Genomic DNA, 16,611 nt, shown 5'->3' with positions numbered 1-16,611 from the left:
AAGCAGAACAGCAGATGTCCCCCCTTGGTGCCGATTGTGGAGGTTGGCAACCCCGGCCCCGCCTCGGAGGTGTCACGCATCCTGGAAGCTCAAGCCAGGATGCAGCAAGAGTTCGCGGAGTACAAGAAGAGAAATGCGGAAGAGATGCAAGCACTAAGGGAAGAAAACTCCCGCCTCAGGCGGAGAATTGAGACAGACAAAGTGGCTGGGGAGCCAAACCACCCCATTCGAGGATGGAGACCCCTCCTCAGTCGAGAAATGATCCCCCCCGATTCAAAACTCGACGTCCATCCTATTGAGGACGAGAGCGAATACAGGCCCACCGCTCCAACCCTGGGCGGCAACTACAGCTCCCTCGCCCCCAGAAGAAATCGCCGCCATCCCTTCGTGGACGGGATAACAGAGACACCTCTACCCCATAAATGGAAGGCACCAACAGTTACCTACGACGGAACCACGGACCCAGACAAATTTGTGTCCATTTATACCAACCAAGTAAGCTTGTACTCCACTGATGACGCAGTGCTATGCAAATCATTCTCGGTAGCCCTCAGGGGGTCGGCTCTAGAGTGGTTCATGAGCCTCCCCCCCTACACCATCGACTCCTTCACCACTGATGGAGGCGTGGTTCGGGATCGTCACATGGTTTTCAGAGCAGTTGATGGGATCATGCCCAAGACCTTTAAAGAGATCTCGGATTAGCTTCAGATCGTAGAATAGGAACTCTTTTATATTTTTTTGTAATGTTTTGTTTGGGCTTTTTCGGACCTTAAGTTATGTTAGGCCTTTTTGTGTTTCGGCCTATAGTATATAAGCCCTTGTGAGACACATTTGTATTAGATTTGAGTTTTATGAAATAGTGAGTTTTCTCTCAAGTCTCGAGGTTCTCCTCAGAACCACCGATCCTTATCTTTGAATCTCCGATTCAAAGTGGCGGATCTTCCTCACTTATCTTGGAATCTCCTCCAAGTGGCGTGATTCCTTCCGTTCCGTAAAAACCCCCAATCGACGTCCTCCATTTTCCCCCTTTTCGTTTTAGGGTTCATACCCATTTTTGTTCTAGATGAATTTCACCCCAAATCCGAGACGGTCCTTCATCATTTGGTAATCAGAGCTCGGTTGTTTCTCTTTCGAATTCGTTTTGGGTTTTCGTTCTCAATTTCTTCGCTTTTTGGTTTTGTCATGGTTCGTTTGTGCACGTCTCATCTGGTCAAAGAAGGGGATTTCAGCAGCTGTGTGCTTCGCTAATCCTTGGCAATTTTAGCGTCTACCTCGTTCCTTGGCAAAGTCGAAGAGTTGAACACCAGAAAAGTTCTATCACCAGCATTTGCAAAAGCGACAATAATGGCAGGTGTTTCGATTCTAGTGGCTTTGTTTAATCCATGGAATTCGTAATCGTAAAGTTGCGCAGCTTACAACTTCATCAGAACAGCAAAAGGAAGTTTTGTTACTGCCAACTATGCTAACTTGTGCCTTTAGTCTGAAGCGGCCCAAGTGTTTGTCAAAATGATTCAATGATGGGTCCATTAACAAAAGTCAGTAGAACTAAGGGAGGCGGAGTTGCAGTTTGCCTTGGTTCAATTATGAGTTACTTGTAGGTTGGTCCACTCCCCCTTTTTGTGAGCTAGTGAAGTGTAGCAAACGTCAAGCTTGAGGTGTTGTTACTTGAAGCGGTGGAATAATCTTCACAACATGCATCGTTGGTGCACTTGGGATGATTTATCATGTGTTTTTGGTGCAGCAAGCATGTGTTGAAGCTAGAACTGATTCATGTAAGCGAGGCAGTTTTTTGGTCAAATAATTATGGTTTAATTGGTGCTGCGGTTTTCTTTAAAAGGTGGTGACTCTTTTGGTCATTGTGGTTGGCTCCTTGCTCGACTCGGTGCAGAATTGCCAAGCTTGAGTGGACTTTTCCTAATGCAGCAACAAAAATTTGAAGAGTTGTAGAGCAAAAAAAAATTGATTGCTGTTATACTTTTGTGAGGGTTGTTTAGAGTGTGTTGGTGCAGTGAATTGTCATCTAGAAGCTGGTTCAAAGGGGAATTCTTCAATTCAAGTAGTGGCTTAGCACAAGACCATTTTTGAAGGGTGCAATTGGTGCGGATAATCCTTCCTTTTTGGCAGCTTCTGGCTTGTTCTAATTAGTTGGCATAGTCAAACATTTGGAGCCTCATTTGATCTAAGCGGTGGCATTATAACTGTTGATTGCAGCAATGCAAAATGTGGCATCAAGCTTTCTTGCAGCACATTACAAACTCTTGTTGGAGTAGTGTTTCTTTGTGTGGTCCACTTAGTTCAGGAAACTAAATCAAACAGATTTTCAAGCGGTGGAGGTAGGAATTTTGGTGCAAATTGATTCCAGCAACATCTTCAATTGGTGAAGCAGGTTAGACTCCATTTACTGCACATTTTAGAGTGTTCCAAGCGGTGTAGATTAGGAAATGGATGCTGCTTTCATTGTGTGTAGTGCAGCATCCACTCTCATTGGTCCATTCTAGTATGTTCCAGCCAAGCAATTGTGTTCTTGGAGTGCAGCATTCTGCAGTGCAGCATTCTGTAGTGCAGCATTGGTAGATACAAACTGTCTCACTCGGTGCCTCTAATGCCTATGATGTAGAAAGGGTGATCAAGGTTGACAAACAAAGCACTTCACGTGGTTGTGTTCTTTTAGAACTTGCAGTGGTAGCCCCACATTTCCATACTGCAGTGGCAATCTTGTTGTGGCAGCCACACAATTCAACACATTTGATGCAGTAAAAAATAATAATAATAATTGACAACCACAATTCCTAGTTTTCCATCGGTGCAGCGTCTTGAAGAAACGTGAGTTAATCGTTTTTGGTGCAGAAATCTCAAGCATTGGCAGCAAGCATTTCTGGTTTCCTTTGGCACGTTGCAGTCCATTTGCTTAGTGCTTGTTCGGTGGCAGCCTTTATCTTTAATCTATTCAGTGCAATTAACATCTTGCTGTAGGAATTGAATTGGTGGAATTTGAAAATAGCTGGAACAACCACCGAACTAGAACAAGCAGCTGCAATATTTTGAATTGGCTCGGTGGCAGTCTTATTTTGATTTGTCACGTAAATGGTTTGATGCAGCAGCTGGACCAATCCAAAAGAGGCAAGTGCTGCTAGTTTCTTCTCTTTGGTGGCGTGATTGAAGGTGCCAAAAACCTGGTTGCTCTTAGTGATTTGGTTTGTGTTGGAGTACCCTGCCACGTGAAAAGTATTGGTAGAGTTGGTGTGTTGGGGTTTTCTTTGTGGTGCTTTCGGTGCACATTTTTGTTAACTTTGAAGAGTACAAGTGTTACTATTGTTTCATTAAAAATTTTGAGCATCAGCATGTGGTGGCCATTGAATGTGTTTTCAGTAAAGGACATCTTATCCTTTGTAAACCTTGAGGTGCATTAAATATCTCTAGTAGAGGCTCCCTAGATAGAACCCGAAGGAGTGCATAGTGGAGGTATGGAAAAGTAAGATGTTGTTGTTGTTGTGATGATGGTATAATGTTGTTCGGACTTCCGTTTGAGGTAGTTTTGCTGCAGGTTTGGGACTTAACTTTAACTGTTTGGACATGATTTTGAGATGGTGTTTGCTGCTGTTTGGGCATCATTTTTGGCTGGTTTAGACAACAAGCATGAGACTGTTTTAGCTTTTGCAGCTGCCTTCCCTATGTTTGGGTGTGATTTTGAGTTGATTTTTTGGGTTGTTATCACATTTTAGCTTGAGTATTTTGTTTCACATTTCTAGTAGTAATTCTAAATACACTATTTAGATTACTCTTGTCTTTAAAAGTGCTTTTCTCATTGTCATAATCCTAGTTTTGTCACATATTTACTCCCTTTGGTTTAGCCCTTTCTTGATTTTGGTGTTTTTTTTTAGTTTGTCTTTAAATTTCCTTGGTTTTGTCTTGGAGTTTTCCTTTCCTTGGCCTCCTAAGTTGAGCTTAGATTCGTTACATCTTTCACTTTGATGTTGAATTCTAGATGGGTTGATTGGAGGTTCTTTGAAGAACTGAACAAGAACTTGAGAGCGAGTGAATACACTTTGAGAGTGAAACACGAGTGGAATTGAGTGTAAACACGTAAGGAGTGGTGAGGCCCATTTAATAATTTTATCCCCATTACTTTTGCTAACCACTTACTGTGTTTTGTGTTAGTTCTTGTTTCCTCTCTTTCACTGCAGGAATTAGGAATTCTGAGCACTCCAGAATGTTCCATACACGTTCAACCTTGATAGAAGATATCAACTTCATTGTGTCCAGAATTATCAAGTTGAATAGCAAACTTGGGAATCTTAGAAGGGAGCACCATGAAGAAAGACGATCATTGCCAAAAGACAAAACAAGTGTTATTAGATGCACCAAGTGTGAAGGTTATGGACACGAAAATTATCAATGTCCTAATTTGAACGCAAAGTACATGAATCTTCAGGAACTCCAGGATTACATTGTATACTTGAAAGAGGTAAAGAGGAGTGTTAGGCGAAAGCTCGAAGTTAGGCAAGAGCAACAAGCAAAAAGGGAGCATGAAAAGGCGGAAAGAGCATTAAAGGAAATGTGGGAAAAAGCAAGACAAAAGAGAGAGCTAAAAGAGAGAAAGGAGCAAGAGCTAAGAGAACAAAAGATGAAAGAGCTTAGAGAAAGAAAAGAAAAACTGCTAAGAGAGCGAGAAGAGAAAGAACAAAGAGAGAAACACGAGAATGAGTCTCTCCTCACACCCGTGGCATGCATGGTTGAGATGAAATCCTTAAAGGGGGATGATAAAGTGTTAAATTGTTGTTCCCATTCACATCATGATTTTTCATTGGGAACACTTACTAACCCCTCTCTTTTTGTCTTAATGCCTAGGGAAGACTTATACATTAAGGAGCAATGGCATAAGCAATGGGGTGAGGAAATGATGATAGAAAAGGCAATAACAACATGGGCAACACATGAACCTGCCTTTAATCATCTGCTTGTGTGTTTGTCCTGTCCTGAAAATCCTAAGGGATTTCAAGGATACTCTTTTTCTATTATGATTACTATGGGTTGTTTTCCTTTTTGTTTCACTGTGGATAATATAGTTGTGTTTAAACTCTTTGATTTGTTCTACAGGTTTATCTTTGATCCTGGAGGACAATCTCCAAACACCTTGATAATAAGAGATTGGCCTCTTTTATGATTTCAATCTCATTTTTTTTTATATATAGCATTTCATTTCTGTCTTTAGACTATTATGGTTTTGTGTGCTTTCACACTTATGTTTGTGTGTTTGGTTGTAGGTAATAAAGCGCTAAAATTCGAGGTCGAATTTTCTCCAACCTGGAGGCAATGATGGAGGCGTGGTTCGGGATCGTCACATGGTTTCAGAGCAGTTGATGGGATCATGCCCAAGACCTTTAAAGAGATCTCGGATTAGCTTCAGATCGTAGAATAGGAACTCTTTTATATTTTTTTGTAATGTTTTGTTTGGGCTTTTTCGGACCTTAAGTTATGTTAGGCCTTTCTGTGTTTCGACCTATAGTATATAAGCCCTTGTGAGACACATTTGTATTAGATTTGAGTTTTATGAAATAGTGAGTTTTCTCTCAAGTCTCGAGGTTCTCCTCAGAACCACCGATCCTTATCTTTGAATCTCCGATTCAAAGTGGCGGATCTTCCTCACTTATCTTGGAATCTCCTCCAAGTGGCGTGATTTCCTTCCGTTCCGCAAAAACCCCCAATCGATGTCCTCCATTTTCCCCCTTTTCGTTTTAGGGTCCATACCCATTTTCGTTCTAGATGAATTTCACCCCAAATCCGAGACGGTCCTTCATCAACCACACTCACCTCTACCTTCACCACGCAATTTGACACAAGCAGACGGCACGATCTAACCACAATCGCCCTCCTCAACCTCAGGCAAGAAGAAGGAGAACCCCTACGAGTTTTCATTGATAGGTTCGGGGCCATCGCCATGAAGATCAAGGACCTCACCCCTAACCTCATCTTGATGTACATGATGACCTCTCTCAGGCCGGGACCTTTCGCCGACGAGCTGGCAATGCGCCCCCCCCCTGAGTATGCAGGAACTTCGCAAGAGAGCGGCCATGTTTATAAGGGTTGAAGACATGAGACGTTACCAGAACCATGCCCAACCCGCCCCAGCGCGGACAGAGACCAAAAGGACCAACAAAGAGCCCATTCCACGGGACCATAACCGTTCCTCAGAACGCAGACCAGCAAAATTCTCGAACTATGCCCCCCTCAACGCACCCCGGTCCCGCATACTCGATGAAGTCCTGCAAGCGGAGCTCCTCCCCCCGCCCAGGAAGTATCAAAACCCACCCAACGCAGATTTGAGCAAGTATTGTCACTACCACCGCAACAATGGCCACACCACCGACGAATGCGACACCCTACGAGACAAAATCGAAGAACTCATCCGAGCTGGACATCTAAGGCACTATATAAGAGAAGTTGGGGCGGGTCCACCCAGACCGCGCTACGACAGGAACGATAACAGGCGGACCGAGCGACACAATGACCAACGAGTCGAACACCGAGAGCCCAGGAGAGAGCCAGCCAGAGCACAGAACGCGGAACAAAGGGAACCACCGCAGCCGCAGCCGCGACGAGCGGATGACAAACCCCCCCTACGAGGAACGATCAATACGATATCAGGGGGATTCGCAGGAGGAGGGAGGTCCTCTTCATCGAGGAAGAGGCACCTGCGGGCCATACAGCAAATACACGTAGTATCCAGCCGAACGCAAAGAAGAATGCCGCCCATCACTTTTTCAGACTCTGACTTTCAGGGTACCGACCCCAACCAAGACGACCCCATGGTCATAACTGTAGAAGTCGAGAGCTTCGCGATAAAGAAGGTTCTCATTGATCAGGGAAGCTCCGTGGACATCTTGTATTGGAAAACATTCAACAAGATGCAGATACCCCTCGCTGACCTAACCCCTCCTCACAATGAGCCCATATACGGATTCTCAGGCGAGAGAGTCCCCACCAAAGGGTACATCGACCTTCACACAACATTCGGAGAGGGAAGGCAGACCAAAACCATTCCCATTCGCTACTTGGTCGTCGACGCCCACACGTCCTACAATATCCTCCTTGGCCGTCCATCCATCAACGCGCTGGGTGCCATAGTATCCACCCCACACCTTGCAATGAACTTTCCATCCCCGGAAGGCGACATCATCATAGTACATGGCGACCAACGCGCAGCCAGAGAATGTTACATGGCAAGCCTGAAACTCCCACTCCCACCCTTGACAACCCACAACATTGAACAATCCCAAGCCCACCCCACTCTGTACGGCGATGACTTGGACCCCAGAATAAACTCCGAAACACGCCTCGAACCCGTGGGCGAAACAAGGCAGCTCCCACTCGAACAACAAGGCCACTTCCTCCAGGTTGGAACTTCCCTTCCTGAAGGAGAGGTAGATCACATAGAGCAAGTGCTCAGGCAGAATGCTGACCTCTTCGCCTGGTCGGCAGCCGATCTCCCCGGCGTTCACCCTAGGATAGCCGCCCACCGGCTATCTGTTTTCCCTAACGCAAAACCCATCTCCCAGAAAAAAAGGAAGCTTGGAGAAAGTAGAAGACAAGCGGCTATAGCAGAGGCCGAAAAACTAAAACAAGCCGGTTTTGTCGGTGAAGCCCAATACACAACCTGGCTCGCCAATGTGGTGCTAGTCAAGAAACCCAGTGGGAAGTGGCGTATGTGTGTAGATTACACAAACCTGAACAAGGCCTGCCCCCGGGACGCTTACCCATTACCTAGCATAGACAGACTCATTGATGGGGCCGCAGGGCGCGCCCTACTGAGCTTCTTAGACGCTTACTCCGGCTATAACCAGATACCCATGGCTGACGAAGACAAAATCAAAACCGCCTTCATAACCGAGGAAGCCAACCTTTACTACAAAGTCATGCCCTTTGGTCTCAAAAACGCCGGCGCTACATGGCCAACGCTTGATGGATAGAGTCTTCCAGCCACTCTTGGGCAAGACGGTAGAGGTATATGTCGACGACATCATCGTCAAGTCCCCCAACGCACAACAACACTCCTCGGACCTAGCGCAAGTCTTCAAAGCCCTGCGCACGTACAACATCAGGCTCAACCCTGAAAAATGCACATTCGGAGTAGACGGCGGAAAATTCCTGGGCTTCATGCTCACGCAGCGAGGAATCGAGGCCAACCCTGAAAAATGTCAAACCGTCATCGACACGAGAAGCCCCGCGAACGTCAAGGAGGTGCAGCGACTAGTGGGCAGGCTAACCGCCATCTCGCGCTTCCTCCCGAAGCTAGCGGACAAAATCAAACCAATGATCCAACTCCTGAAGAAATCGACAAAGTTTACCTGGGATGACGCCTGCGAACAAAATTTCAACACTCTGAAGCAACTCCTCACCACCCCACCGGTCCTGACCAAACCCGATCCTTCCCTCCCCCTTGTTATGTACAAAGCTGCGTCAACAAACGCCATCAGCTCTGCACTCGTCCAAGAATGGGACAACACCCAACATCCAATATACTTTACAAGTCGCATCCTCCAAGACCCAGAAACGCGATATCAAATGGTAGAGAAAGTAGCCCTTGCAATCATAACAGCAGCACGTCGCCTACGACCATACTTCCAATCACACGCGATCATCATCAGAACGGACCATCCCATACAAAAAATCTTGCAAAAACCTGATTTAGCTGGTCGGCTATCCTCCTGGGCCATCGAACTGTCAAAATTTACAATCCGCTACGAACCGCACGGACCCATCCGAGCACAATGCCTGGCAGACTTCGCCAATGACCTTCAAGAGCAAGCCCCTTGTGACACCTGGTGGACCATGCACGTAGACGGCTCCTCAAACCCGCTAGGAGCCAGTGCCGACATAGTACTGGAAGGACCCGGCAACGTCCTCATAGAACAATCTTTACGATTCACCTTCAAAACATCCAACAATCAAGCTGAGTACGAGGCCATCATCGCCGGCCTCAATCTAGCACAAGACGTCGGCGCACGTAAACTCCTATGCAAGACAGACTCAAAGCTCACCGTAGGACACCTCAACGGTGAGTACCAAATCAAAGATCCCACCCTCGCACAATACTACCACATGGTAGTATCCCTGGCCGAGCACTTCGACACTTTCCAAATTCAACACGTCCCACGAAGCGACAATACCCGGGCAGACATTCTCTCAAAGCTCGCTAGTACCAAAAAGAAAGGTCGTTACAAGTCACTCCTCCAGCACACCCTAACCGCACCCTCCATTGAGCAACAAAACCAATGCTTAAACATTACTACCACCAACACTTGGATGGAGCCTTTCATCAGATACTTAGAAACAGGAATCATCCCGCCAAACGAGGAAAAAGGATGGGTGCGGAAAGCGGCACGATACACACTAATTGGGGGCGAACTATTCAGAAGAGGCTTCAGCAAGCCCCTGCTCAAGTGCATAACTAAGGAAAAGGTCGACTATGTCATCCAAGAATTACACCAAGGCATCTGCGGCTACCACTCAGGACCCAAAACCATGGTCGCCAGGATACTACGCGCCGGATATTACTGGCCCACAATGGAAGAAGACTGCACCACGTACGTCCAAAAATGCGTCCAATGCCAAAAGCACGGGCCGGTTACACACATGCACCAGGAAGAACTGCACCACGTCTCCTCACCATGGCCATTCTCAAAATGGGGGATGGACATAATCAGCCCTTTTGCAGCAGGGAAAGGCCAAGTCAAGTTCCTTCTTGTCGCGGTCGACTACTTCTCCAAGTGGATCGAAGCAGAGCCATTAGCCACCATCACAGCCAACCAAGTCCAGCGCTTCGTTTGGAAAAACATCATTTGCCGCTATGGAATCCCCCACACAATCATAACCGACAACGGTCGCCAGTTCATAGACAAGGGCCTCGCTGACTTCTACCGCAACCTGAACATTACCCACATAACGAGCTCCGTCGAACACCCTCAAACCAACGGCCAGGCTGAGGCCGCTAACAAGATCATCCTCGGGCAATTAAAGAAACGCTTAGACGGAGCCAAAGGCAAATGGCCAAAAGAATTACTCGAAGTGCTGTGGGCATATAGGTGCACCCCCCAATCTTCGACCCACGAAGCACCATATACTCTAGTCTACGGAACAGACGCTGTCATACCAGTGGAAATTGGGGAACCCTCAATCCGACAACAACACCACGACACATAGATAAACGCCGACTGCATGGCCACACACCTCGATCTCCTTTACGAGACAAGGGAAAAGGCACGAATCCGGGACTTGGCGACCAAATTGAGGGCATCAAGAAGGTACAACTCCAAGCTGAAACCGCGTTCTTTTCACAAAGGAGACCTCGTGTGGAGGATGGCTAGCAAAGCCCGCAAGCACGAAGGCAAGTTCTCGCCCAACTGGGAAGGACCTTTCCGAGTACTTAAAGAGGTCGGCAAGGGAGCCTATCGCCTGGAAAAACTATCCGGAGAGCCGCTTCCCAACACTTGGAACATCTCCCACCTCAAATTCTATTTTAGCTGAACTACACTTGTAATCCGATGTACTCTTTCCTACCCCGTCATTTTTTCCTAAGGAGGGTTTTGGCTGGGAAGGTTTTCATGAGGCATCACCCATCAATGAAATACAAGTTTATGCATCTCTTATTCACCATAACTCCCAGCCACTACTCTAAGTGCCGCTGGTCGAATAAATTAACTCCCAGCCACTACTCTAAGTGCCGCTGGTCGAATAAATTAACTCCCAGCCACTACTCTAAGTGCCGCTGGTCGAATAAATTCACTCCCAGCCACTACTCTAAGTGCCGCTGGTCGAATAAATTAACTCCCAGCCACTACTCTAAGTGCCGCTGGTCGAATAAATTAACTCCCAGCCACTACTCTAAGTGTCGCTGGTCGAATAAATTAACTCCCAGCCACTACTCTAAGTGCCACTGGTCGAATAAGTAAACTCCCAGCCACTACTCTAAGTGCCGCTGGTCGAATAAGTTAACTCCTAGCCACCATTCTTAAGTGTTGACTGGTCGAATAAGTAAACCCCTAGCCTCTGCTCTAAATACCGCTAGTCGAACTTAATAACCACGTGCCGCTATGCGAGCAAAGGTAAACATTCTGGTATACGTGAAATTAAAATTGCCGGATTTAAAAACAAAGTATACGTTGATAACACCGCCATTTCCATAAATTTCCAAATATAATTACAATGATAACATTCTGGTCCCCAAAGTTCAATACAGGCACATTCGCCCTCAAAACAAACCGGCAACACACCGACAAAACAAATTATAGTCCCCACATGAACGTACAAAAAAGAACAAAACAAATTTCGGCGTCATCGCCCCCAATATCTACACTAATGTTACTCGTCAACTTCATCCACCTCCTCGCCCGCCGCGTCCTCCTCCACGCCATCGGCTTCCTCATCAGCAACCTCCACCTGCCCCACCACCCCATCAACCATGGTGGCCGCTGGAGTCGTCGCCAATGTATCTTCATTTGCAGTGGTGACCGCCTCCTTCTCAGCCTTGAGCCGGCTAATCTCCGCAACATCCAGCATATGGTCATCGTACACATCCAGATTTACATTAAAACGACAGTCGGTCACAGACACCTCCCGGTACAAGAACTCGGCTTGCCTCAAAGCCTTCTGAAAACCGTTCACATGTTCATTGTACACGGCCTGCTGCAGACCAAAAACTTCACTAGCGGCTTCCTCAGCAGCAGCTTCCTTGGCGGCGTTCACCCCATCCAACTCCATTTGCTTAGCCTTCAATTTTTTCTCCAAACCCACAACACTCCCCTTCAATTTCTTCACCTCAGCCTCCAGCCTCGTTTTCTCATCCGCCCAAGCCACTTGCTCGCGATCCCTCTGCACCTTCAATGCAGCAACTTCCTCAGCCAACTTTTTCTTACCACCCGCAGCTAGCTCCTCCTGCAGCAAAGTCGGCACCCGCCGACTCAACACCATACCGCGCGACAAATACTCACTCATGGCCCGCATAGTCAGCCCCGGATCAGCAGCCTCCACGACGGCCACCTCCTCGTCACTCAACTTGAGCTCCACACCCTTCCTCATTTGAATCTTCACTTTCTCAAAGCCGCCAAGATCAGGGTTACTCGACCCACTTGACCCAACACCCCCGGTCTTCGCAAGAGCCCTCAGCCTCTTACGATCCTTCCCAACCCCCTTCATCTTAGAAGGAGCCGGTCTCTTGGCAACAGGAGGTCGATAAGTATCCACAACCGGGCCAACGAGGTTCGGAGCCTGCGACTGCCCCTCCCCCTTCGCGGCATTCACCATCTGGTCTCTAATCTTGGCAAATAGGTCCACTTCTCCGCCAACCTTTTTCGCATGGTGCGCCATCACACCTGCACAAAGCAAAATTTTTCAGATTAGTCCAACACAAAACCAACAACAATAAATCAACATACCACATAAGTCGTGACCAGGATTGTCCGTCAAATAACAGCAAACCACCCACTTCCCCGGCACCCTAACCGGCAACATCTCCAACACCTCCACCACCCTCCGACTATCCGCATCCAAGGCCTCCTTCGCCAATGCATCCCTACGCGCCGGCGCACTCGTCCAATAGAAAGGAAACCTGGGCCGCCCCTCATCATCATAATATACCCGCCTCCCGGCAGGTAGCACCCGCACTCGAAAGAACCCATCCTTAAATCTCTTAAACGACTGCGTGAAGCCATCTAACAAACTAATCTTTGTCCTGCCAACCAAAGATACCCATGACAACGGATCCCTTGGACGCGTGACGTAAAAGTACAGGAAACTCTCGGGGGTCGGCGTCAAATAAAGCGCCTTACAAATCAGCCGAAAAGCTTGCAAACTCCCCCAACTGTTAGGATGCAATTGCGTCGGCGCAACGTTTAACAGCCGTAGAACCCCCATCGTAAACTCATCCAACGGCAATCGAACATGAAGCTTTGTAAACATACATGCGTACATATAGAAAAAATCACCTTCCAACCCCTCGCGACCATGACACACGGCCTCCACAGCACTCACCCTCTCAATAGCCACCATACTAGGGTCCGCCCCCCTTTCAAACAGATAGATGCTATTCATCCACGATCTAAGCAACCTAGACCAACGATACTTTGAAGAGCACGACCTCACCCCCTCAGCCACCCACTCGTACCCACCCCTTCTCGGCCAGAGCGATTCCGCATGCTCGTTAGCCGGATCTTCACGCATCTCCCGTTCAACCTCGATGTGCAACGTCTCTGACGAACTCAAGAACTCTAACCTTAGCCCACCAAAGCTCGCACCCGAATCACCATAATTCGAACCACTAGAAGACGTAGTCGACATACCTCAAAAACTGGTCAAATAGAAGACGGCACACGAACACCAACAAGCGGCAAAGCAACAACACAGCAAGCACAGCGAAACCAGAAGCTAAGAGCGATGAGAATGACCAATGAATCCACTCTTATTTAAAGAACTTAGCCAAAACCCTTCATCTCCCACCAACCCCCCCCCCCCCAAAAAAAAACTCAACGCCCAACCACCAAAACTCTCCTCGAAAAGCCAACTCTGACACCAACAAGCTAACCAACAGTCACGTCTTTTCACCTCACCTAACTCCTGACCAAATGTCAGATCAAACAGTACCACTCCCCTAGCACCTCTTAAGAGATACCGGCCCAATTATCACAACAACACGGCCATAGTCTACACGTCACTTCTTGCCTCTAGACTGGGAGGCTGGTATGGTACACGGCCAAGAGCCACAAATGAAATTTGCAAAAAAGTCTACACGCCACTTCTTGCCTCTAGACTGGGAGGCTGGTATGGTACACGGCCAAGAGCCACAAATGAAATTTGCAAAAAAGTCTACACGTCACTTCTTGCCTCTAGACTGGGAGGCTGATGTCCCAATCATACCCAAGTAGACGGCCATCAGAGAGCACAATGGCCGCCTACCACACAGAGACGCCTTCGCACAGAACCAGGCAGCCATCAGAGAGCGCAATGGCCGCCTACCACGCAGAGCCGCCTACCACGCAAGAACCCCTCCATATGGATAACACGGCCCCCACCTAGCTCCACACCCCTCTGTTAAACCACGTGGCCAGCAAACCAAAGCCCGATGGCCGATTACCACGCGAAAGGCACCTTCCCAAAAGAAAGCCCCCCTCGACGCATCTCATGGCCGAGCACCGGACACCGCCAACACCTGAAGGACCCCTTGGTAAATTCTCCCCTTTTACACTAGATCCAAGAATGGCTAAAGAAGGAGTATTGGGCCAGAAAGCCCATCCCAGGTAGGACCCACAGGTAAAAAGGTATAAATAGCACACTATTCCATGCATTCATGACACATTGATTATTCTCTGAAACCCTGACATTACCAGTGCTGACTTAGGCATCGGAGTGTCTTTTGCAGGTCTCCTACGCCGCCCTCAAGCCCCTTTTCGACAGGAGAAGACCAGCCCCGAGAAGACGTACAAGACCCTTGGTTGATTTGTGGATTACAGACCTCGGTCCCTTAAGAACAGCTTTTTTCATTTTTTTTACCGTTTTAACCGTTTAAAATTTTAATAATTTATATTTTATATATAAAAATTGTTCAACATTTCAAATAAAACACATTGGCCAATACTCAATGAGAATATTGGTGTATTGCAATTTTAAAATTTTCATGTTTTAGTAACACTTTTTTAGCTTTTTTTACCCTTTTTACCGTTTACAATTTAAATGACCCATATATTATATGTCAAAATTGTTCAACATTTCAAAAGAAACACGTGGGTCAATACTCAAAGGGCATTGGTGTTTCTAAATTTGAAAAATTTGTGTTTTGGTAATACTTGTTTTATTTTCTTAGCCTTTTCACCGTTTACAATTTAAAATATTCATATTTAAAGCACGTTGGTCGATACTCAAACGCGAAAATTTTATCTTTTGGTAACGCTTTTTTAATTATTTTTTTTTTCACCTTTTACAATTTAAATAATTCATATTTTTTATAAGAAAATTGGTCAACATTTCAAAAAAAGACATTGGCCAATTCTCAAAGGGAATTGTTGTGTTACAATTTTAAAATTTTCATCTTTTGGTAACACTTTTTTAACATTTTTTCCCTTTTCATAGCTTATAATTTAAATGACTCATATGTTATATATAAAAATTATTCAACATTTCAACATAAACATGTTGGGCAATTCTCAAAGGGGATTGGTATTTTTAATTTTGAAAATTTTCATATTTTGGTAATGCTTTTTTCATTTTTTTATCATTTCACCGTTTATAATTTTAATAATTAATATTTTCTATATAAAAATTGTTCATCATTTGGAATAAAACACTTTGGCCAATACTCAAAGGGAATTGGTGTATTACAATTCGAAAATTTTCATCTTTTGGTAACACTTTTTATGTTTTTTTTACCCTTTTCACCATTTATAATTTAAAAAGAAACACCTTGTGCAAAACCAAAGGGGATTGGTGTTTTTAAATATGAAAAATTTAATCATTTGGTAATGCTTTTTTTCATTTTTTTTTACCATTTTCACCGTTTACAATTTAAATATGTCATATTTTTTACAAAAAATTGTTCAAAATTTCAAAAAAAGACATTGGCCTATACTCAAGGCGAATTTGTGTAATACAATTTTCAAATTTTCATCTTTTTCTAACACTTTTTTAATATATTTTTTACTCTTTTCACTATTTACAATTTAAATGACTGATATATTATATATAAAAATTATTCAACATTTCAAAAGAAACATGTTGGGCAATACTCAGTGGGGATTGGTGTTTTTAAATTAGAAATTTTTCATTTTTTAGTTACGCTTTTTTAATTTTTTTTACCGTTTCTAGCGTTTACAATTAAAAAAGTCATATGTTATAAATAAAAATTGTTCAACATTTTAAATAAAACAATTTAGCCAATACTTAATGAGAATTGGTGTATTACAATTTGAAAATTTTAGTCTTTTGGTAACACTTTTTTAGTTTTTTTTTTCCTTTTCACCGTTTACTATTTAAATGACTCATATGTTATATATAACAATTGTTGAACATTTCCAAAGAAACACGTTGGGCAATACTCAAAGAAGATTGGTGTTTAGAAAATTGAAAATTTTCATATTTTGGTAACACTTTTTTCAATTTTTTTTACCATTTACAATTTTAATAATTCATATTTTATAAATAAAAATTATTCAATATTGTAAATAAAACATTGTGGCCAATAATCAAAGGGAATTGGTGCATTACAATTTGAAAATGTTCATCTTTTGGTAACACTTTTTTAGGGTTTTTTTTACCCTTTTCACCTTTAACAATTTAAATGACTCATATGTTTTATATATATAAATTGTTCAAAATTTCAAGTAAAACACATTGGCCAACACTCAGAGGGGATTGGTTTTTTTAAATGTGAAAATTTTCAGCTTTTGGTAAAGTTCTTTTCATTTTTTTTACCCTTTTCACTGTTTACAATTTCAATAATTTATATTTTATTTATGAAATTTTCTCAAAATTTCAACATAACATTTGGCTGTTACTCAAAGAGAATTTGTGTTTTTAAATTTGAAAAACTTCATTTTTTGGTAACACTATTAATTTTTCATACCCTAG

At 44.6% G+C, this 16,611-nt stretch overlaps 1 protein-coding gene across 1 annotated transcript; it reads left to right on the top strand.

The window, feature by feature from the left end:
* Positions 1-8,154: 8,154 nt before the first annotated feature.
* Positions 8,155-10,200, top strand: LOC114175286. Its single transcript, XM_028060066.1, has one exon. It carries the CDS (start codon positions 8,155-8,157, stop codon positions 10,198-10,200), a length of 2,046 nt encoding a protein of 681 aa, XP_027915867.1.
* The last annotated feature ends 6,411 nt before the right edge of the window (positions 10,201-16,611 follow it).

Source organism: Vigna unguiculata, chromosome 3, assembly GCF_004118075.2.
Source record: "Vigna unguiculata cultivar IT97K-499-35 chromosome 3, ASM411807v1, whole genome shotgun sequence".
Taxonomy (NCBI): domain Eukaryota; kingdom Viridiplantae; phylum Streptophyta; class Magnoliopsida; order Fabales; family Fabaceae; genus Vigna; species Vigna unguiculata.
The sequence above is the reverse complement of the archived record's forward strand: the minus strand, read 5'-3'. Positions and strand labels throughout refer to the sequence as shown.

Excerpts from the sequence above, each read along its gene's own strand:
- LOC114175286 (XM_028060066.1), top strand. The coding sequence starts at position 8,155 with ATGCTCACGCAGCGAGGAATCGAGGCCAACCCTGAAAAATGTCAAACC.